Source organism: Hirundo rustica, chromosome 1 (genome assembly GCF_015227805.2).
Source record: "Hirundo rustica isolate bHirRus1 chromosome 1, bHirRus1.pri.v3, whole genome shotgun sequence".
Lineage (NCBI taxonomy): Eukaryota > Metazoa > Chordata > Aves > Passeriformes > Hirundinidae > Hirundo > Hirundo rustica.
The window spans coordinates 65,294,288-65,318,271 of NC_053450.1; the positions used below are offsets into that span (position 1 = coordinate 65,294,288).

General features: G+C 38.4%; 1 protein-coding gene across 2 annotated transcripts in view; it reads left to right on the forward strand.

The window, feature by feature from the left end:
- The window catches only part of LPCAT1 (lysophosphatidylcholine acyltransferase 1), a 65,746-nt gene extending 41,817 nt beyond the window's left edge, over positions 1-23,929 (forward strand). For both annotated transcript variants that reach the window (XM_040064855.1, XM_040064859.1), the window contains 5 exons: positions 972-1,097; positions 6,961-7,114; positions 7,981-8,079; positions 12,020-12,158; positions 16,440-23,929. In XM_040064855.1, coding sequence (XP_039920789.1) covers positions 972-1,097; positions 6,961-7,114; positions 7,981-8,079; positions 12,020-12,158; positions 16,440-16,624 — 703 coding nt within the window. In that variant the 3' untranslated portion in view covers positions 16,625-23,929. The remainder of the gene's footprint in view (positions 1-971; positions 1,098-6,960; positions 7,115-7,980; positions 8,080-12,019; positions 12,159-16,439) is intronic.
- Positions 23,930-23,984: the final 55 nt, after the last annotated feature.

The following is a 23,984-nucleotide window of genomic DNA, read 5'->3' on the forward strand; positions in this document are numbered from 1 at the left end:
GGTTTTGCATCAATGTTGCCATTAGTGTATATTAACTTCCTATATGAAAAGGGTGGCTAGCAGCAAGGTAGACAAACTGTAGATGAAAAGAATGAAGGTAAGTAAATAAAAATTTTTTGTGAAGATTTCATCAAGCTAGAAAAGGCTGCATAAAGGAGATACTGGAATCAAGTATAATAAAAAAATGTGGCAGATGAGTAGCTTATATGGAGCTGTGTTGGCTTTCTATATCGCATCTTATGTTTGTACGCTGAATTCTTAAAGGCCTCTTTCACACTACACTTTCTGTCAACTGTGCCACAGCAAATGCAGGGTAACCTCAATATCAAGATTTCCATCAATTATCTTTTGCTGCTACAATTACTGCAGAGCATCAAGTTAGAAGTGAAGCCAAAACCAAAAGTACTGAATTGTTTGGTGTATAAAGGCTTGGGAGTATTTTTTTTTTCTGCCTTTCTTATGTGATACATTTAAAAATAACTTGTTTGCTTAGAGTTTAACTTCTTGTTTTTATGTGTTGTGTTCTAGCTGTTCTGTATAGAGAAATGTCTTTTGTATAATATTAATATTAGCTGCAGGTAGTAGCTGTTTTTCTCAGGCGAATGTGCTAACGCATTAATAAATCAATAATTTAAAAAACCACAGTTCTTAATAAATATATATTTGTAATCTAGATTAAAAATTTTAAAACTCTAGTTATTTACATATATGAAATTTATATCTATGAAAGTCTATGCGCTGCCTAATTTTTGCCTTGTGTTCTTGCATATTTTCATGGACTCAGTCAAAGCAGATGCTCTGGAACAGATCGAGTACCATATTTCATTCTCTCTACGTAAACTTACTTTTTATGGGCTCTTCCTTATAGTTTTTTAGAATAGAGAGCATAATTGTTACGGGATTTCTTGCTGTGCAAAAAGTGGTCGGTTTTCTTAGTGTCTTGTTTACAGTGTTTCTTTGGTTTATTCAAGGGCGTTGGGAGTTTCAGTGACCGACTACACATTTGAAGACTGTCAGCTGGCTCTGGCTGAAGGACAGCTTCGTCTGCCTTCAGATACGTGTCTTTTAGAATTTGCAAAGCTTGTGAGAAGCCTTGGGTAAGCATATGCAATGTTTATATGTAAGGTGCATCTTTATTATTATATATCTATGTTTATATAGTTTTCCCATCATGTAACAATATTGCATTTATGAGTATATATGGAATGTTGTCATCGTACAATCAGGGAAAAACCAGTATAAAATTGAAACGGTACTGTACTTGAAAGCAGCAACTCTGAATCCTACTGAGTAGAGTAAGTTGTAAAGTTCTTATTTTCCATCTGACAAGTGAGCAGAATAAGTCTGAGGCATTTGTTCCTGAGCTTGAAGACACTTTCTGAAGAGGATCAGGAATACTGTGGGAATCCCAATATTTGATACAGTTAAGAGTCAATTGCCATTTCCTGTGACATCTGTGGAGGGAAAATAAGTTCAGCCAATAGCAGTCTTGTGACTGGATTAACCTTGTAATCGTGAGGACAGAGGATCACCCTTTCCCAAGAAGGACAAGGTGGTGGTTGATCTTTTGAGCAGGCCACTGCCAGATGGACTTTCTAATGCAGCTGTGGGTCAGTGCATGCAGTGTGGGTCCTCTCTTCTTTCTTCCCATAGTGCCATTCCCTGCTTGCTTTACCTTTCAAAAAAGCCTCAGCAAACCTGAAAAAATTACATAAACCAAATAGTAGAGCTTGCTGCTGTTTCCCAATTTTGCTCCTGCTTCTTCAGTGGTCTTTATTGAGCAACCATGAACTAAATGGATAGCCTCATCCTATTAACTCTCAATATGCAAACACCCTGTTTCATTTTCTCGTCTCATCACCTGAAAGTACAGAGTGTAGTTTAATGTTTCCATTGTGTATTTTATTTCCTTTCACTAATTTTTCCTTCATCTTCAGCTTGTGTACATAAATTAAAATTTAGAAGAAAAATCTCTGTTGGAGAATAAGGAATGTAGGACAGCATACATCATGAATTCACGTGACAAGCATATATTAATCTATTGTCAGAACTTCCATCTGAAAAACTTCCATTAGGATAGGAGAGACTTCCCAGGGAAAAAGATTCTCACTTTGTTTAGAAGGCTCTGAATTTACAGTACTAAGGAAGAAAAACAAGCAAAACAAAACAAACCAACCACCCACGTCTCTCATTATGCAGTTGATAATCCCGGGATTCAGTTTAATCCTCTTGTTAAGTTGTCTGGCTTCTGTCTGCTCAATTTAAAGCTGTTCTTTCAAATTATGCTCTTCTAGGGTTCTGTTTTGGCCTCTGAAACAGTTACATGCATTTGTGAGTGAGGTTCACTGCAGCTCAGAAGTTCTCTCTCTGGTTTAAGCAATTTAATCACTGATGAAATATAATCCTCTCTGAATTTGGGCATGTGCCAATAAGAAGGATATTATGATGGTATTTTTCTGGCACAGTTGGATGAAGATTGCAATATGACTTCATCTCTAATGCGCGTTTGATAATAATGTAGTCATTTTGCTGTTTATTCAAAGGTTTTGAGGCCAGGGAGGCATTAGGATCATCCATTAGCATCCCTAAATAACAGGAACAGTAAATTTTATCCAGTGGATTTTTCATCCAGTCTTAATACTTGTTTTTGAGCAATAATATACTTTTGAGGTAACATCCAATTTTAAGATTGCTACAGTAAGGAAAATTCAGAATTGTTTTTGGTTTAGATTTTTTGAAGTTTACTTACACCTTGGTTGGCTGTACTGAAGAGTTACTTCTGTGCACATTATGTGTCTACAGGGTTCATTATCATTGTCTGTAAAATTTGCTTAGCCTGTGCTCGGTTGGATGGGATCCAGTCCAGAATCCAAGCAGGCACGGCAGTGAGTTCTCGTGCTTCATGTGAGGAGGAGCTCGGGCTCTGTTAACAGAGCTGTGCAGCTGGCTTGTACCAAACTCTGTGATAAAATGACTGTCAATGAGATCAATTGATCATAGACTTATCCTCTCAAATTTTGCATTCATTACTCCTCAAGGAGTCATATTTCTCTTCAGTCTGATAATTTATGTCTGACCAACAAGCTAACTGCTAAACTATGTGCAGTCTGCGTTATAGCTTTCTTATTTTTTTCCTACGTTGTAAATCCTCTGTTTCATTTGATGATTTATTCTGTAATTAATTACCCCACTATTTAGAGTGAGTATTTTTTTACTTGAACTGGTTCTATTGCCGTGTTCTGACATTGAATCTTGTCTGGATTTTGTGCCTTACTAAAGACCTCTTTGGATAGCTTCTCCTTCAGGAAGTGTTAATACAGTTAATTAAGTCTAGTCTCTGTCTTTTTATGAGTTACTTCTTATGAGCTGCTTTAGGGGAGTTGCCTGCAGGGAGATCTTCGAGTTCTGATTTGAATTGATTTGCTCCTATTGTTTCAAGCGTCTGTTTGTTCTAATTCCCCATCTTGCCTCACCAGGTTAACCATGAGGATCCTTTTAGTCATTGCAGCTGTAGGCTACCAAGATCTGCAAGGACCTCAGGCCTGGTGTCTGGCTATTTTTGCTCAACAGCCTCTACCATTCAGACTACAGTGCAGACTTCTGCTCTCCATGTGTGCCTGAAATGGTGGTCCAGACTGTAAGGTAGAACTTTGTGTCCCCAGAGTAATAAATCCTCACAGATAAGGAGGTGCTGTGATTTCAGAGTGCTCAGAGGTCATCTATAACAAGGGAAAATCCTCTGGAGGATGTTTACCATCGCCATTTGTGCTAAAAGCAATGCTTTCCACTACAGGAGGTGATCATGGATCAGGCAGGACAGCAAATACCCACCATGGTAGCCCCTGCTTTTGTGGATCAAGGCAGGGTGTGCCAAGAGTATTCAAGGTCAGTTTTGCAGTTTTTCAGTGTACTTGCTCTTTGATGGCAAGAAGTTGCACAGAAGCACATCAGCAGACATAAAACTGAATGTGTTGTGCTTTTCTGGCTTAGGGAGTGTTTCTCTCTGCTTGCAGTTTACAGTAGCTAGCTACAAGATCCAGCTGTTCTTCCAGCTCTCTGAGACACTAGAAGGTTTTTGGCAGGTTCCCAGCATGCAAGAAATGAGCTTTTTTTCAAATAGTCAAATATAGCTAAAACTAGCTTGCTTGCTAAAAATAGTGATAATTATGCTGTAAAATATTTTACCTTCAGGGATCTGGTTTTCCTTGTGAAGTCTGCTGTGAAGGATTTAATGTTCAGAGCTGTTAATCTTGAAATATGTCCTTTCCATCTTCATGGACTCAAGAATACTTCTTGTTCTCCTTAGTGTGCATTGACCTAAAAAATGAAGCAAAACACCACAATAGCAAAATATATAAAATATCATAAAGCCTAGATCCTGCATGGAAACTGTTAAGCCAACAAGCATGATTTCATGAGGGGAGACATTTGCTGTTGGCTTTTCTGGCCTCCATTGGGCTAAAAGTAACAACTCTAAAGGAATTGGGACATCAAACCTTTTCATATTGGTTCAGAACCTATTATGAGATTTGCACTTGGCTTCTGAAGACTTCTGTTTAGCGGCTTATGGTCATCAACATACTGATTACTTTCTGGTTTTGAAGGGCTAGAGGGAAGTGAGCCCACCTTGGATTACCAGAAGTACAACACAGTCATACTCAGGTTGAAGGAGTTTGCCTCACTGGTCCACATACTGCTTTTGAGATTGCCTCACATCTCTTCCTGTATTTACAAAAGAAAAACCACAAGATGCCTGTAAGATTCGTGGTGAGCTGTGTTACTTCCCAAACAAGATTTTGCCTTCCAGCTTCTCTAGCTTTTTAGGCTTAATTACTAGTGAAGAGGAGATCTTGCAAGTCTTGAGTGCTCCCTCAGTTCCAGAAGGTGAATTTTGAGACAAGTCATTGCAAACAAAATCTCTCTGATTTAGAAACAAATGTTACACTACGTATTCTGCGTCAGTGGGGGCTTATCTCAAGCGAGGATTTAGATGCCAGCTGTCCTCGTGCTACAGTTAAAGTCCATTTCAGCTGCTACTCTGGGATGTATTATCAGTGGGCACTTCTTGCATGTAATCCTGCATGTGAGAAGATGAGTTCTGTGTGCATCTCAAATCCTCTATGGATTTTTTTTAATTGTTCCTTTTACCTTTCTGCTTGGTCATGGAAAATGAATATTTGCAGAATGTTTGTTATACTGTCTAGGACTAAATCTTAAGATAGGTGCTTTAATGCTAGGATGGAGAACTTGTGCATATTCTATAGAAGCCATGGGTTCCTGGAAGAATTCTTGCATGTTCAAGTCTTAAAATTCAGAAATACAGGTCTTGGCTTGGTTTAGTTAGTACATATCGATAACTCAGTGTAGGTCATGACAGACATCATGGGAGTTGTATTTTTACTTAGAAGTTGTGGTGTTTAGGAAGGGTCACTGCAGCAAGCCATCAAGTTCTGGAGCTGATGTATAGAGTCGTCTTCTTATCAGAAATGCTCTTATCTTTTTTCAGAAGCTCCTCAGAATGCTGATACTAAGCATTTTATTCATTCTTGTTACTGAGAGGAAGCTGTTGAGGAGGACCAGCTGCAGTCTGGGAACAGTTCTGCTGTAAGCTTCTGAGTTGTGTGAATAACTACTTTTCCTCGTCTGCAGCAGCAACACAGGCAACTGCAGAAGGGCATTGTAGGAGATTTGACTGGTATCTTCTGTCTTCAGAGTGGAAAGATGCCCAAATTACCCTAAATCAGTTCAGAGGAGGCTTGATCCAGATCTGCTTGATGTTGTATTAGGGGGGAAAGCTGCTTTTCTTTGTATCATACCTGCAGCACCATTTATTTTATTCATAGTAAGATTACTTGGTAAAGCTTTTTTGTTTGGGTTTGGTTTTGGGTTGTGGGTTTGGGTTTGTGGGGTTTTTTTGCTGTTTTGTTGTTGGGTTTTGTGGTATTTTGTTTTTTGGGTTTTGTTTGTTTGTTTTTGTTTTGGTTTTTGTTTTGGTTTTGGTTTTTTGGGGTTTTTTTGTTGTTTTTGTTTGGGTTTGTTTGGTTTTGTTGGGGTTTTTTGTGCTGTTTGTGGGGGGTTTTTGTTTGTTTTTGGGTTTTTTTTTTTGAGAGGGTGGTGGTTTTGGGGGGTTTTTGGTTTGTTTGCTTTGGTTTTTTGGGTTTTGTTTTGGTGGGGTTTTTTTTGTTGTTGGTTTTTTTGTTTGTTTGGGTTTTGGTTTTTTTAGCAAAGCTGAAACAGGAAGCTTGACTTAGGCAAAAAACTAACCAAGAGCCATGCAGTAGATATGTACATAAGTATAAAGCTGTTCATTCAACAGTCAAAGTCTGATTTTGCAATGGAGAAGGACTGAAGAAAACCTGTCGCTGTAGGAACTGCAAGAATTTTGTTTGGGTTACCTCATAATGGTGTCCAACTTAAGACTTAATGTGAAAAATGAGGACTGATAAACAGGATTAACAGTATAATCGCTCTTACATAATCCCTGAATTTTTTTTTTTTTTTAAAGGTAAGATGCACCATGTCCTTCCTGTTCAGCGACATTAGCAAATTGGAATTTGGAAACATAATTGGTTTATGTTACTGTCCTACAATACAGCCATATTTGGGTGACCTAAATTCCACCTAGTTCTCCATGCTTGGAATTTATTAGCTAGTTATAGACTGTATTTTTTCCTGTTGAACTGCTTTCACATATGGCTTGTAATCAAGGCAGACTAAAGGACATGAGTTTGTCCAGGGTTTTTGAGCCCTTGCAGTAATTCCTAATACAGTTTGAGAACTAATGGGACCTTTAAAATTATGGAAATACATTATTTTATAGTAAAGGTAAAGTAATAATTCTTAATCCAGACTTAGTAATACTTTACACCATAATCATCCATTTTTTAATTTGATATTTTGATAATGGATTGTTAAAACTGGGTTGATTTTTAAAATGTGCAAAAATAATATGCCTTACAGGTTGAAGCTGGAGACACTTGAAGATGATCTTGATAAATACGCTGCAAGTGCCATGAAAATGAAGAAAGAAAAGGTTGATCTCAAAGAATTTTCAGCCTACTTGGAATTTCCAGTTTCTCAGACATTAGAAAGTATGTTTGCACTTTTTGATGAGGTAAGAAACAAAACTAAGTTTAAAAATTTTACTACTTTTGTTAAACTCGACTTTAGCCTACTTCTGTTTCAATTGAATTCACTGAGGTCTGATTTCTGAGCACTTCACCATAAAATTTGCTTACTGCACTTCCCTTTCAGCAAGGTAAGGGCACCTATCATCAGCTAAATAAAGGATTCCTTCAGGTAGAACTTAAAAGGAGCATTAGCTGGACAAAAACTACCTTTTTTCTAGTCGCAAAATACGAAAAGGAAGAAATGTAAGGTCAGGCTTAGACCTCTGCTACTGCTCATTGCAGCTGAATGCAGTGTCTGTTAGCTGATATTTCATTTACCTTATAAATAAATGACTTGTTCTTCTACAAGCCTGAAACCCAAAGGATCTTGGCAAATGAGCCAGTTTTTCATTCCTCTGGCAATCAGTCAGAATGGGGAAATGGCGATTATCTTTGTCTGGATGAGGTGCTGTCTGGACCAGGAGGTGGATACATCCACAGTGTTCCCTCTCAGAGCAGATGTCGTGTGTTCAGGGCTTAAATTAGGGTGAGTCGTCCTCTGGTTCTCTGGTTTTAATTTCAGCCCAGCGATTCAGATGGTTTAATGGAAAAATCTTAAATATGCGAGTGAAGGCTGACAGTAGCAGTGCTGTCTTCCAAGCATATTTAAGCTGTGACTTTGGAAAACAATCTGCACAGCTTTCACCCAGGTTCTTGTCCTTGTGTGATTTCATTTCAGTGAGACTGGTTTTTTTTTGTCGTGGCACATGTAACAATCTTTCTGAATATTCTGCATTTTTAGCAACTGTTAGTTTTTTATGAAAATTCTCAGACAAACTGCACTATTTTGAGGGAAGGTTTTCCTTCACAGAATGAAGATGGTGTAATTGACATTCGGGAATTTGTCGTTGCTCTGTCAGTTGTCTGTAAGCCATCCAAAACTCTGGAAACAATCCAGCTGGCATTTCAGGTAAGCTTCATTCTCTTGCTCTATGTAGTTTACGGTATTTTTAGAAATTATTATTGCTGGCATTAGACTCAATAGAAGTTTCCACATTTCCTTTTACTACTTAATTACATTTTAAAACAATATTAATGGAAAGTTAGATTGAGAGTTTCTGTTAGCCGGGAATGCATTGCAAATGTAAGTTTTGTAGAATTATGGAAGCTTGCTGTTTGAAATTGTTCTTTGTAGAACTCTGGTAGAATCATTTTTAGCAAATTAAGTCTCAAACCTTAAGTCCTTTGTATTTATTCCTCTAAACAAATAGTCTCTTGAGTTGTACTTACCACTCTTAGAATGTTTCAATCAAATCTAATTTTTCTAGTTAATAAAGTATTTTTAACATTTCCTACATGTTAATAGAGATTATTTTTTTCTCCTTTTTTCTTCTTGTGAAAATCTTCTTCCCTCTTAGTCTTACCATGTATGTGTGGTGGTCCTGCAGTCTTTGTCCAGACTTCATGCTTCCCAGAAGTGCTCCTGATCTTTCTCTAACCTCAGTGGTTTGTTGTAGCATCACCATAGATTGTTAATGCAAGCTTTTTGGAAAAGTGACAGCAGCAATGCTTAACCAATGGGTTTCTGACACCCTGATGTATTACTTTTCAATTAATTTCTTTAAGATCACTGTTTCAACATGCAAACTCTGCTGCATCCTGCATTATCTTTTCCCTCTGCCTTGAATTCACATGTTCTTCAGTGTTACTGAAACTGAGAAGTGCTAAGTCTTGATGCTGTCTTCACTAGTGTATGCATGGAGCTCAGAGCATTCAGTTGCATGGTGCTACATTGCAGCCTTACTTTCTGTGTAGTTGTATTCAGGTTCTTCGGCATGGTGACTTTAACTACGTTTCGCTGAAGAAATGAGGCTCCTGTGAATGCTTACTGTGCACCTGTATCATTCTTACCCTTTGGCCAGAATCCAGTAAATTTGGCAAAGGAGGAAGGAGCAAAAATACTTAGCTCCTACAAATATTGTGGGAAATCTGCCATTAGTAGCTGCTGTTATTTATTGCTGCTTCTGAGGGAAAAGCAGAAAGAAAGGTCTCTGTCCTAACTCAGTCCATTTCAGCTATAAAATGGCATAGAAAAATAGTCAGGTGTTGTTTGGTTAGCTCTGTGTCTTCTTGCTAAAATGAACGGATTTGAAGGAAAGGGGGCTTTGGGAAAGTGTTTTGGTTTTATTTTTCTTTTTTCAATTTAGCTGTCATGTTTCATAAAGTACAATATAATTTTATCATTTGAGAGGAAGAAAAGCCCAGATTGGATGGTTATTTTGTTTCTGGAAGCACTTGAAGTTAACTCATAATACATAATTTTAGTCACTTTGTTAATTAGAAAATATAAAGTTAGCTGTAAAACTGCAAAGAAGCTTTATACACGTTTCAAGAAGGGGAAGTACTCAGCGAGGGGAAGCAGGTATGGTTCATTTTATCCTTTTAGTGATAAAGGGTTAAGAAGTCTCAAGCTGAGGAAATTTTGCTTATTGTAGGGTTTAAAACAAGCAAACAAAACCACACACGCACAAAAAACAACAACAAAAAACCACAACAACAAAAAACAAACCCACCACCAACTTTTTTAATCCTTTCCTATCTCCTGTCCTGACTTCACATACAGTAAGATATTCACACAGTTTACCTGGAGCCATTGAAGAACCTAGCTAGTTCATGAGTGTATGTGACTTTGAACAGGTGCTGTCCTCTGCCACGTGCTACTTCTTTCAGGAAAAGCGCAACATTTCACATAGCTACAAGTTTTCAAAGTTGAAGTGTTTAGTATATGACTGAAGAGCTCGAAAAATACTGTCATTATATGGAGTTGATACAGAACTGGGGGAGTGGGAGATACATGTGCAAGCTGTGCTGCCATTCAGTGAGACCTTCAAAGGCTGGAGAGTTTGATGGGGAGAAACCCGATGAGGTTCAGCAAGGGCCAGTACAGGGTTCTGCACCTTGGGAGGAAAAACCCCAAGTCCCAGCAGAGGCTGGGGTGTGACTGACTGGAGAGCAGCTCTGCAGAGAGGGACCTGGGAGTCTTGCTGCATGACAAGATGACAATGAGCCAGCAGGGCCCTGGTGGCCAGGAGGGCCAGTGGGATCCTGGGGTGCATTGGGAGGAGTGTGGCCAGCAGGTCAAGAGAGGTGATCCTGCCCCTCTACTCAGCCCTGGTGAGGGCACCTCTGGAGTGCTGTGTCCAGTTCTGGGCCCCTCAGCACGAGGAGGATTAGGAGCTAATGGAGAGGGTCCAGCAGAGGCCACAAAGATAATTTGTGATCTGGAGCATCTCTCTAAGGAGGAGAGACTGAGGGAGCTGGGGATGTTTAGTCTGGACAAGAGAAGACTGAGAAGGGGTCTCATTAATGCATGTACATACCTCAAAGGTGGGTGTCATGACGATGGTGCCAAACTCTTTTCAGTGGTGCCCAGTGGCAGAATGAGGAGCCATGGCCATAAATTAAATTACAAGAAGTTCCACCTCAAGATGAAGAGGAACTTATTTATGTTGAGGATGGCAGAGCACTGGAACAGACTGCCCAGGGAGACTGTGGAGTCTCCCTTTCTGGAGACATTCCAAACACACCTGGATGCACTCCTGTGCACCCTGCTCTAGGTGCCCCCGCTTTGGCAGGGGGTTTGGACTAGGAGCAGCACTGTGGTGTAAGTGCTACACCTTCCCTTCCAAACTGCTAACAAAACTAAAGGCTGTTGTAAATTTTGTCAATATGGTGTTCATACTGATCACCCAGTATTACCTGACAACTTGTTCTGTGAAAATGTAGCAGGTTTTATTAACAAAATATTTTGTTCTTTGCCCTATTCCTGTGAAACAGTGCAGGTTAGTTGCCAGGGGGCAAAAGGCAAGATTCCTGATTTGAGCATATGTTTTCTTCAGTGGAACTTTAATATTTGTATTCCACTAAGGTGTGCGGTCTCGTGGCAACAACTGCTTGTATCTAAAATACAGTTGTGCCTGTTTTTTTCAATCTCATCAATTCCCACCTTCTCAATGACGTAGAGAAATTAAAAGGAAATTTCCAAAACAGCACTTTTAAAATTTGATGTTTTCAGTGTTGCCATGCTTAAAAAAGAGGCATAAATGTTTTAAAAACTCTTTTCTCTCACTTTACATTGTACAGGCAAATTGAGTTACTTTAAGGAAGCTTAATGAAACTGTATTTGGTACAGATGTTTTGAAGTATTCAGGCCCATTTCTCAGGGAAAAACACAGTACATATGCAAAGATGGAATGAGACTATAAGCGATTATTCTTAGTTATCTCTGTCAGTAGTAAAGCTAACTCTTTCTGTGATGTAACTCTTTAGGATGTAAGATTATGCAAATTATTGTTTTTTAGAATAAATACTTATAGAAAATTATATGCCCATCACTGCTATATTGGGGTAGGATTCTCCTGATTAGTACCATTTACATACAGGCATTTTATACAAGCTGGCTTTTGGATTTTGGTCAAAGAAATCTTGAGTTTTACACCTGACCAAGTGGAAATGGTATCTGATTTAGGCTGACCTAAATTTATCTCCTGATATCATAGACTGTCTTGGAGTTTAGGTAGGTGGCTCAACGGACTGGATATTATTCTAAGTTATATGTTTGCAAAAGACGTTTGACAGTCTTGTCGCTGAATATCACGGTAGTTCAAGTGGTTGGGCATGTAAATGTAGGACTTTGATTATAGCAAGCTTTACTTTCTAAGCATATACAGGTGAACTGATGATATTTTTTTTACCCAGACTAATCTGAAATCCTTAATATATCACATCAGTCTGAAAATTACTAGAATTTCTAATACCAGAATTTTATTTTGCTTAACTTCAATGTAGTGGTCTTTATAGGAGTTGGCATTCAGCTTTGCAATGATTTATCTTGCTGTCTTAATTCATAGCTGTACCAGTCAGAAGGTGGAACTGTAACAGAAGAGGATTTAGCTTGTATTTTGAAGACTGCCATGGGTGTGTCACAAATTGATGTTACACACCTTTTTAGAGCTGTAGATGAAGAAGAAAAAGGAAAGATTACATATGGTAAGTATTCTAACTGCATCTGAGCTATCACAAAATGTCAAAGTTGCCTGCATGCATGTTGACAAACAAAGCAGTTACATTTTTATTGAACTCTACCTTTTTTATTTGGCTTGTTTACTTCAATACTGATAACAGCACTGCAAGCAAAGTAAATTTACATTTGAAAAAACTAATTTCACCTTTGGTATCAAATGCCATGTTTGCAAGTTTTCAGTTCCCCCTTCCACATCAAATCACATAATAGGAGGATTAGCTCCTTCAGCATATTCTATTCTGTGACTTCCATGCATGTGAATGTTTTTTTTTAAAGAAAGCTGCCTTAGCTCTGTTCTGTTTCAGTATGAGAAATCTCTTGTGTCTGGGAGCAGGAAATGAGGGGGTTAACCAGGCTTCCTATTCTATAGTCTGTAATGTAGGTGGAATGGAGGTGAGAAAGTTGCATTTGAAAAACTGAGACCTGAGTGAATAGATTGTGCGGGGAGTAGAGTACTTCTATGTTACTTCAGATTCTTGATGTTTTATGCAGTAACGTTCTAAATTTAGTTGTATCATTTGAGTATGAACTGAGTTGTTGATGGCCAACATATTAAGTATCTCCAACAGAGGTGCCTATGATGTACCCTGTTAATTGTTTTCCCTCAGCATAATCTGTATGTATTTAACTTGTAAAAATCTTACCAAATAATACATCAGTGTTAGTAAATCATAGTTTCAACACTAGTAATTTCTCTGTTTCTATCATACAATATATATGTAAAGCTTCAAATACGCAAATATTTAAGTTGCTGAAGTCAGTATCATTGCCACTGTCCTTTCCTTTTTTTCCTGACTACTGTCTTCTCTCCTTGCCTCCTGATGTACTACCCCTTTCCTTTCTGTGCCTCTCATCTGTCACATTCCCAGCATTTCTGCACCTACCTGTCCTGCCCATTGCCTTTTTCCTGCCTCTCACTGTTACTCCTTGTCTTCCAACTCATAATGTGCAGTGACTCAGCTCTTCCCCCACCTCCCAGTCACCACCTTCAAAAATACCAGCACAAATCTTAAGCTGGTAAGTGTAGCAGAAGTTTAATTTTGGCACATTTCATTGTTTGAGAATAGCTAAATTTGTAGTCATGTACAAGTGAACTCAGACCAGGTCATGTGAGTTACCAAAGAATTCGTATTTTAATATTCATCTTTAATGGTTGCATTTAAGCTGCACTTTTTTCCTAAATGGTCATCATATGTTCCCATCACAAGAAAATCTGGACCACTAAGGCACAACAGTGGCCACTGGAGTGCTTGGCTCTCATTTTCACTATTTTATATGCTGTAACCAAGCATAGTCTTCTGTGATGCAACACAAAGTAGGTAGTGGGATGGTGTTGACATAATTTCTTTGAAACTTTCCTTAGTGCTTTTTCTGAGAGAAGTGCTCATTTTATAATAGAAACATGTAATTTTAACATATCTGAAAGTTTAATAGTGGGAGTAAATATCCAAGTTATTAGATTAGAGAATTAGAAGTTGTAAATAAATTTCTGGTATTGCATTTCTGTCTTGAAAGTTCCTGCCATAAATATTCAACCTCTTGCCTTTCCTGAGAATATATGGAACTGCACACATGCTCAATTTGTTGTGCTTACTTACTAGAAAGGAGAGGTTAAAAACTTAGAGGCCACACTGTTCTGAAGATTCTGTCCAGACAGGTTCTGAGCAATCAAAACATTGTATCTGGTGGAACTAATGTTACTTTGGGTAGACACAGCAGAGGTCTACTCTCAATCTCCCTTCTAGGGTGTTGGAATTTAAAGCAGGAATATGAAGTTGAGTCTTACTTGTAAGAACAAAAGATAAAATACATAAAATATCAAACCTAACTTGCTGCACACATGGCAGTCCTTGCAGCCACAGATCTCACCCCAAAGGAAAAGCTCAGGTTGCAGGTGAACAGAATAACCAAGAGCAAAATCAAGTTTGTGTAACTAGACTGGTAATTGTGAATGTGAATTATTGGAAATCAGGATTTTTGTTGCATGGTTGAAAGCACATGGATTGCCAAAGATCTGTCTATCAGTTCTCTTAAGCAGTGTGCAGTTGGCTTAGTTGTTCAGATGCAGTTTGATTGCAGAGCTTATCCTTTCAGTCTAATATAGACTGAAATGATGTGATTCTGGAGAGTTTGAATATGTTCTCTAGGAGGGCATGTCAAATTCTAGGAAACTCTCCACCAGCTCTTGATAGACAATTCAGATTGGGAAAGTGTTCTGAAGACTGCCTGGCTTGCTGTAGCCAGAAAAAAAAAAGGAGAATTGGCCATATTTGGAGTAACTATGGATGAAGAATCAGGGAAGGAAGAATTATTTGCTTAAAATAATTATATATTAACCACAGGGTTATCCTGTTATTTAGCTTAGTGGAAAGAAAAGAAGATTAATGAACACAGAGTCTCCAGGAGGAACATCAAGTAGTAGGAGGGTATTTCAAGGGTAGGAGAAAAACTTCTTCAAGTTTTTGTAGTACATATGCACACTTAATGCAAAGATAGAGGCATGAGTCTGAGCTCCACTTTAGGTTCTTTGTTTCTTTATGTCTCTTTGTTTTTAGTGGAGGTGGGAAGCAAAATCACCTTTCTCCCCAAGTTAATAACTGAGGTGATCTTTTTCTTCAGTCTAATGCTTCACAGTTTCTTTCAGTTCTAGCTCCGAGATGAGATCTGTGATTAGAAGTAATGCTGGAATATTTGGTTCTTTCTACATCACCTTGTTTCATGTTTCTGATGAATACGGCAAATGGGATTCCAAGCACTTTTCATTGCACTCTGCTGAGTGCAATTTCAATAAATATTCCTTAATACTTCCAGGACTTGTTTCAGCTGGACCCAGAATGTCAGCTTACTGAGATCTATCCAAAATGTTACTGTGTTCAATTTGTATTCCCCTTTCCTCATGAAGACTTTATCATTTATAAGACCATCATCCTGTTGTGCATAGTTTTTCAACATAGATGGTAATGTTGGTTTTCATGACCTAAACTTCATCAACTGTTGTTGAAATTTTATGGGTCCAGAATGCTCTAGAATCCATATAACCTGTGGATAAAGCATACCCACTTTTCTGTAAGTGGAAGGATAGAGTTATGTTTATTGCCTTCTCCTTGCATATGCCTTTGCACCAGTTCAGAGGCAGGGTTGCCCTACAACTTCAGTGCCCCCGTGAGGCATATGGCATTCCCTTGCTCCCTTGCCCTTTGCAGTATTGGGAAATCATATCATCTCAGAGTGGCAGAGAGGGAAAACTGCAGTGTTTCTCTTCTTCCATACCAGCCCAGTTGTAGGAGGGCTTCACTCCTTTGAAAGGCTTCTTCAGGTGTCATCTGCTCTGCGCTCCGGGGAATTCACATCATCATCTGATCATGAGCTCTTCTGGGATAGCACAGTGAATTTGAGTGGGAGGTGTGTGATACACTGTAGGTGACTGAATTACTGAAAACATTCACACCCAGATTTTTCTAGTGTCAGTTTACATTATAAGAATAGCATCTTGTTGCTGGGATCCTGTACGGTATCTTGTGTTCAAATCTTGACTGAATAATGTCATATGGGCAAATTGAGACAAAGTTTCAGTGTCTGATTTTCAACACAAAATGCTACTTCTTGATGTTAAGGATTCCCCACTCCTCCAAGAATTTATCTGGCTTTTCTTATTATCGTGTGATTATCCAGCATTAAAATCAGGGTTTTTTTTCCTGTGTTATAAATTATCTCCTCAATATTATTCTGTAAAATATTGGGACTTACAAAATGCTGGAATCTTGAAAGCAGAAGGCATCAGTGCCAGCTGCTGTTAGGTTGGAGCAAACTATAAGCGCAAAGCATTAAAGGGCATGTTTGCAAAAGAGTTTTAAGAATTCAAGAAATGACTGCTCTTGATGTTCAGTGATCTTCAGGTGGAGGGCTTCTCTACTTCCCCAGTGTATACTGAAATGCAATGTCAGGGCATGTGGTGCTCATCATGCATTTATATGCAAATCTGAGCCTGTTTAGCCCTTCATGCAGCTAAGCTCTGGCCTCAAGTGTTTTCAGAGGGCTTAGATAACTCTTTGCAGCATCTCAGCTCTGCGGATGTGGTAAACTTATGCTGAGAAGCTAAAACAAGCACTGGGGACAGCATTATGTTAACTGCTGCTATTTTTCTCCAAAGAAATCATGTGATCATATATATGTGTAAGTATTCAAATTTAGCATCCTTCTGTTTCAAAGAGCTGATTCTGTGCAACAACAATTTTTTTTTTTTTTAGATGACTTCTACACATTTGCTGTGTTGCACCCACACTTTGCAGAAGACTATCTCTATGCTGATCAGATGGGAGCTGAGAGCGGCTTGGAGACTTCATCTCTTTCTGCTCCTAATGGTATCTGTACTGACTTCAGCCCTGACAGCAGTGGAGATAGAAGGAAGCCCTTGCAGAAGAAACTGAATTAACACTACAACTGTTACCTTCCTCTCCTGGTGAGAGGGTTGTATTTTCTTGGGATTTTCATAAGTCACTCCAATTATACAGCAAATACCAGTTTTGTGTGTGAAAGTTCTACCTGAATACCATCCTTTGAATCATATGTGCTGTATTTAACAACATGTTCCAGGTTACTTTGGGAAAGGTGTTTTTATTTTTTTTGAAAAGGTCTTTGAAAGGCAAAAATGTGAATGTGCTTCATTATTAATGTTCATATTTAAAAGGAAGCGGCACAACTTATTTATATTCCATTGGCTAGTTCCTTGTACAAAGTGTCGCACAAACTGTGCATGTATAAAGAAACTGTAGCTACTATGGTGTAAAGTGCACTTTGGTGATTAGTGTTTTCCCTAGTTACGGGGATGTTTATTTGGGGCCAAACTTTGCTGTCCATATCTGAATAGTCAGTCTTGTTGATTTTGGTGGGATTATTCTCTTGAGCAAGGCAAGCATACTTTGGCCCTTTGTTTTGGTTTCAGTGAACAGTTTGGAAACAGTAATACAAAAAATTGCTAAGGATTACTTTTTATTTTTATTGCTGAATGATATAATTATTTCTCTTTCCATGGTAGAATGAAAAGGAAAGGCTCCTTATCCCTCACCCCAACACTTTTTTACTGTAATCTTACGGATGCAATTAAACATTAATTCTTTCCAAACTGACATGCCACATGCTGTTTGAAAATACATAACTGAACTGTTTGTGCTTTTCTCTTATAACCAATTCAAATCATGTCCACACAACATTTTATGGGAGATGTTTACAGAGCTATATTTGTTTTAGATTTATCAGGAGTCACAGGTTTCTTTTGTAGCAAGCCTATACAGATAACGTAGCATGGAATGCATCATGAAAACTTTGGTGTATCAGCACAAGTTGGAAAAGGTTGCAGTCACTTCAGAGGCCAAGCCAGCAACAAATTGCAGAATATCCTGAAGAAGTGCTAGTTAAATCTCTATAGCAATGTTACATATACTTCATAGAACATATATGAGGCTTAGAATAGTTTAGAACTGTTAAAAAAACCACCACAGTTGTATCAGTAATACTTATGTTTCCTTTTGTAGAGCCAGATGCCTTAACTGCTACTGGAGGTCTCAGAAAAATCTAGATTATTATTATAAAACCACAGAGCTTCATTGATTAGGAAATAGGACAAAAGCCTCAAGGAGTAGGAAGGAGGACTCTGTTACAAAATAACTGTGATGGCAAATCCGCTTCCAAACAAAAAAATCTTTTAAGTCATTTCTGACTAGTTTTGTGCATGGAAAACCCTTGAGATTTGAGTCTTCCATAAAGGAATTAAAACTAGATTTGAAAGGGAAGAATTTTAGCAAAGGATGTCTGTTTGTACCAGATGCTTTTATGACTATTGTTTAAATAGCAGGAGGTGTTTTAAAGCTCATTAGGATATTGGAATCTGTCCTTAAAAATCCCAAACTGTATGTTGCAGGACTCCAAATTGGAACTGCCTTTAATAAAGAGGGTAGGAGGAAAAAGGTAAGAAAATATGCTTTATGTGGGAGTAATAATTAAATTTTTGATTTATCGAGGTAGCAAAAGCCAAGCTCACAAGGCAGCAGCAGACTGGCTGGCAACATATGAGTTAAAACTGATCATGAAAAACAGGAGAAATTGATTGAAAAAATAAGGCATGTGAGAAACTACACTAAAGTAGGAATAGTCAGCTGCACAGAGAGGGAGTGAGTATTACTGTCTTGAAGCAGGGATGACACAGAATATGTCAAACTGAGCACTGTTAACTCTTTGCTGCAGAAAAGATGCATCTTTGCATCGTTTGAGGGAGGGATGCATCAGCATGTGGCCTGTAAGAAGCAGGTTGGTACTTCTCATTACCAAGATGTGATAAGGTCTTACCTGAGGTACCTATTCATACTGGGGCACTTGAGAGAGATGGGGTGTAACTGAATAAAGTCTGAGGACAGAAAGTACTAAAAAGAGATCAAAAGTATCCTTTAATCCAGAGAAGAGGAGACTGAAGGAAGATGTGAACTTATCTTTAAATATGGAAAAAGTTGTTATAGAGAATATAGGAACACTCTTCTCCACAAGGATGGTAGATGCTGGCTATTAATTGAAAAGGCAAGCTGAGCATTAGGAAAAGTCTCTTAGAATGCACCTTGTTAGCATTAGGAAAAGTCTCTTAGAATACACCTTGTTAACCTAAGGAAAGGGTTATTTCAGGTGGGGTGAACAGCCTGCCTTCCTTCACTAGAGTTTTTGAAAACAGAGAAGACAGCTATAATGGAGATGCTTGATTTTGTTGATCATGCCCCAGGGTTACAGGGAGATATCCCTGAGGTCTGTTTTCTATAATTATACAGTATGTAAGAGAAGGCAGGTGTAGTCTGGACATACTGTATCTCTACAGGACTATGGCACGTGGCTCATGCTGGCTAAGTTATCTTTTGGTTTGTATGTGAGCTTGGGAATTTGAGAATTTCAGAATGCAGGGAAGAAGAGTTCCCCAGCACATGTCTGAAAAGAAGAAAGAGGTAAGCTTAGAATCCTGTGAACAGCTCTGAAGTGAGAGAAGCTCCAAAGGAAGAGATACATTGACCACATCTATGAAAGAGCAAAGCAGGCTGATCGAAGTTGGCTGAATACGAGTGTGTCTAATTTGCACATATGGTGTGAGTAACTTGGGGGTCTGTTTTATGAAAGCCCATAGGTTCACTGACTTTTTTTTTATTATTATTATTTTGAGGTGTTTTGTAACTGAATGTAAAGCTGTACTTGTGTGCACCTAAGCTGTACAGAGTGCATTGAAGGGTGCTGCAGCCTGTAGTAGATGGGCCCTTAAACAGGCGCCACATTGTGTGGTGAGGAGGCACTGAAAGAAAGTCTGTGCACCTGTGAGCTCAGGCCAGAGCTGCTGCTGGAGAAGTCAAACAAGTACCCTTGGGGGATTAAAACTCATTTAAAAATCAGTGGATTAAATCATTTAAACAAAAAAGCATAAGACAAAATGACAGATTCTGGAAGGAAATGTGATTCTCCCTCTTTTGAGAAATTACTGACTGAGATAAAGACATAATAGGAGGAATGATAGGATGAAGGATCAGCCTGCATGGAAATATTGTTAGATCACACATTGTGTCACGGAAATTGAGATTAATTAATATAATTCCATTAATTTTAGCATTTGTAGTATATAATATTAGACTGTCTTGTAGTGAGAGAGAAGCCACATTACCTACCACAGGGTGATGAACTCAGGCTCTTAAGGGCTGAGGCCTGGAACACGTCGCACGACTGCAGCAATACTCATTCCAACTCATCCATCTGCAGAAGGGTTTCAAAAGCTCCCGATGAGAAGCCTTCTTAGACGCATCTGACTGTGGAGCAGCTGGGTGGTGACAGTCAACTTCCAGTGACTTGATGCAAAGTCAGAGTAGCAGTGAAAATTTCTTTTCCCCTTCACCAAACATTCATTAAAATATTACTGATTTTATAGGCAGATGGTTATCTTTTAACAGGTAGTATCAACATTCCTTAAATTTACAAGGAGACGTGCAGAAATTACTTTGGTTCTTTGCAACTATTCAACTTAATTGATCCTTATACAAAAAATGCAGGGGTGTGAAGGCATTTGACATTTCTGATGAGCATTTTTGTACTCTTATGTAACACTGCCATCCCGTGCCAGTAGAGTTCTTGCATCGACCTGAATTTTTGCATATTGTATGAGATACCCAGCCAAGGCCGGGTGTCTCTTCTCATATGCCTGAACAAGTATTTAAAGTTACCAGAAAACCACAAAATCCAAAATATCTGAAGTTTTGGGGGTTGGTTTGATTTTTTTTGTTGTTTCATTTTTATTTTTTCAAACATAATGAAACCCCACTAAAACCAAACAAATGCTTAGTAGGTGCAAAGCATGTTTAAACCACTGTCTCTAGCACAGTATGGCAAGTGTTATTACAGATTTTTCGGGGAGTCTGTTGCTGTAGCCGATAAATTTAAAAAGCTTCATAGGAAATTTGGAACTTCCATAAGCTTTATGGAGAAACTAGGTAGTACACTTTATATGAATTAATTACACTATGTGTTCTGATGCATTTATTGTCACTAGAATGATCTAGGTGTGATAAATAGCAAGCAGACGTGTGTGTTAGCTAATCCCATTTCAAGGTATAAATCCTTAGGTCACAGACACGTGTGCAGGAGGGAAGTGATGCAACCTCTTTGGAGACGTAGCTGCCAGAAGTAAATAGCTAAGTGTCACACAGCTCTTTATTAATATCTTCATGCAAGCTGAATACCTTTGTTAGCTAATTTAGGCATTGGGGTGGCTGGAGTGTTTTTGTATTCATAAAATGCAGTAAACATTTTCCTGGAGAAGTCATTGTTGCACTTCAGTATCTTGTGAATTTTTAAAGCAGGTGTGTTTTTATTTATTTATGAGTTCCCTGATAAGTTTGTCTTTGGTATTGCCATTAAATTATTCTTCCTATTTTTATATTACCATGAGGTAGCTATAGCTTCTCAGACTGTTTTAGTCACCTTCTGCTCTCTACTCCTTCAAGAATAGCATTCTCATTAAAGGACAAAATTTAAAAAAAAAATTAAAAACAACAACAACAAAAACCACCACCCTGCCCTGACTTAAAAAATACTAGTTGCATAATTCTAGTAGCATGTGCTGTAGATCCTTTGATCTCAGAAAAATAAAACCTGTTAGCACAGCTTTGCATCTGTTAGAGGACTAAAGTAGGCTGGAGAAAAAAAAATTCTGATTATTAGTTCTAACCAGCTAAGTTCAGTTTTTTCTTTAGTTCAGAGTGTGGCTCATAACACTTTCTGAAATGTTGAATTTTACTTAATATGAAGCCTCTTGTTTTTTTTCTCTAGCAGAGTTTTCATGAGTGCTCTAGAAACAGGAAATGACAAATACTCTGGCAAAAAGTTCTACATTAGCAAAATTCACATTTGGCCCCTAAAGCTGTATTGAGGTACAGAAGTTCCCTGTGAACCAGGCAGTTCAAATAGTTTGCTACTTTTTAGGTATCTGAACTTCAGATGATAAGAAAAATTAACAAATTATTCTGAATAAATCATTAAAAAAAAAAAATAGAATACAAAGTGGAAAGTAAGAGTTATCATCAGTGCCATTAATAATTAGTTACTAATTAATTAAATTATTCATTGATCAGTCCAGCAAAACTGCAAGATCTGTTTCACATATGAGCAGGAAGGCTGACATGGTCATTCAGGTAATTTTGCTAACCTGACTAGGTAGAATTTAAGCCAGGTGGTCTTTACTCAGAGAGCATTTCTTGAAGAAATCAGAGGGTGCAGCATCTTGAAGGTACTGCAACATCCCCGCAAAGTCTTGGTCACTGGTAGTGTAGAAAGTCAGATTTCATCTTCTCACCTTGCCTCTTTTCTTTGAATACGGAGAAAAGTATTCAAACCGTGACAGGAGCCCTGTAAGATCTTACATGTAAAAGCTCTCCAGCACCACCTCAGAAGCACAAAGGTGATCATTCTGTGGAATAGTTATAGTGGTGAATTGGTATACAATGCTGGTAAACATCTTGTGGTCAAACCACATATAAATGGGAATACTGAGGTAAAACTGCTGAGAGAACACAGCAGCAAATAGTGTGTCCTTTAGATGTGTTTGGACTTGGGTTTGTATTTACTGCATCTCACAGTTTTTAAGTTGAGACAGTTTCTTTCTCTAGGAAACATTGCAGGTTTCTTTCAAGATAATAATTACTTTGACTTCTTCAAGTGGAAGAGTGATTTGTTTTGTAGAAAGCAGCTTCTTTTCCCCAGATGGTGCAATGTGCTTTATCATGCGTAACGTGATTAAACTGAAGTGGATGATACCAAGAGAGCAGAAGAAATAAGAGGCTTATGAAACAGAGGGTTTATGTTTCTGTGAAATATGCTGAGACATTTCTGCACAGTAGTTGACACTGCCTAGATTGTCTTGCAAGTTCATTATGCAAAATCATTTTACTAGTTGTGGCAGTGGCTATTTATTCCACTTTCCTTAGTAGGGTGGCAGAGCAGAGTAATCTTTTGCAGGCCAACCTTGGGGTATAGATGTATTTGCAGTTTTCATATGTAAATTTTCTCTGGGAACAGGAGCAGTAGAATCACCTTAGCACTGATTGCATCTCAGTAAGTTACATAACTTAGCTCTTTGGGGTATTTTTTAATTAACGCAGCTACCATGCTTTATTCTGAGCTGAGTTGCACAGAGCCATGTGAACATCCGAGCTTACTTGAGATAGCTTGGTGATCTCAAAAAAGGTGCTGTGTGATAATCTGGTGGTAGAGTGTTACATTTCAGTTTTTTCACTTTGACCAAAAATGTCAGAAGCAAGAGAAAAAAGTCATGACTTCTGTAATACTCTATTTTTATACTATCAGTGGGGTGTTATTTAAGAGTGCCAGTTCTGAGCCAAAGTCAACTGAAGAAATATCAGGCTGAGCTTCTGATCCTGAACCAGCGAGTAGAAAATCCCATCCATGCCCAGCATGGCAGCAATGCTTGCACTCTGCAGCTGGCCTTTTCCCACAGTAAGGAAGGATCTTTTCTGCCTCTTGGGCTGGTGAGTTCAGTTTACTCTATCCCTAGTTCTTGCTTGTGCTGTCTGTTCTTCCTAGGTTTGTCGCTGCCAGGAGACTCTGCTGCCTTTTAAGCTGAAGTTACATCCATGGACTTTTCTCCCTGAGCTGGGAGCGGCAGGTGAATATTTGAGTCCTGTTCTGGTAATGCTGCCCAAAAGTAAAAGCCCATGTACTATTTTAGCTCGAGCCTGCCATTTGGTACAGAACTGCTCTTTCTTTTCATACACTTCAGCCATTGCAGGTGTGTCCAGGTGACAGCAGGTCTGAAAGAGCTTATGAGATTCTCCTTGTTCCTGTGAGCAACAAGTTAAATGTAGAAGTATTAGAAGTTTACAGTGAAACCTTAAATTGGATTGACTCCTGACTCACTATATATATATATATATATCACTTTCAGTGTGAGCCTGTTCACTTCCATGTTCCAAATGCAGGATCTATAAATGTGATTGCAAACAAAGTCTCCTCATGGATACCGAAGAAAGCTGACGCTCAGACACTTTTCATCCTACCATGGTACTGGAAATGAAATTCATCTGACAATAGGTTGTTTCTAAGTCTGTGAATGTATATGGGGAAAACCCAAATACATGTCTTTTATTCACTATCCAGCATGAAGACAATTTTGTATTTTAAATGCTAAAGAAATAAACTTTGAAGGATCTTTTATGGCCTAAGTATATATTTTTTTGTCCTACGTTTTCTTTTATAATGAACTTCAA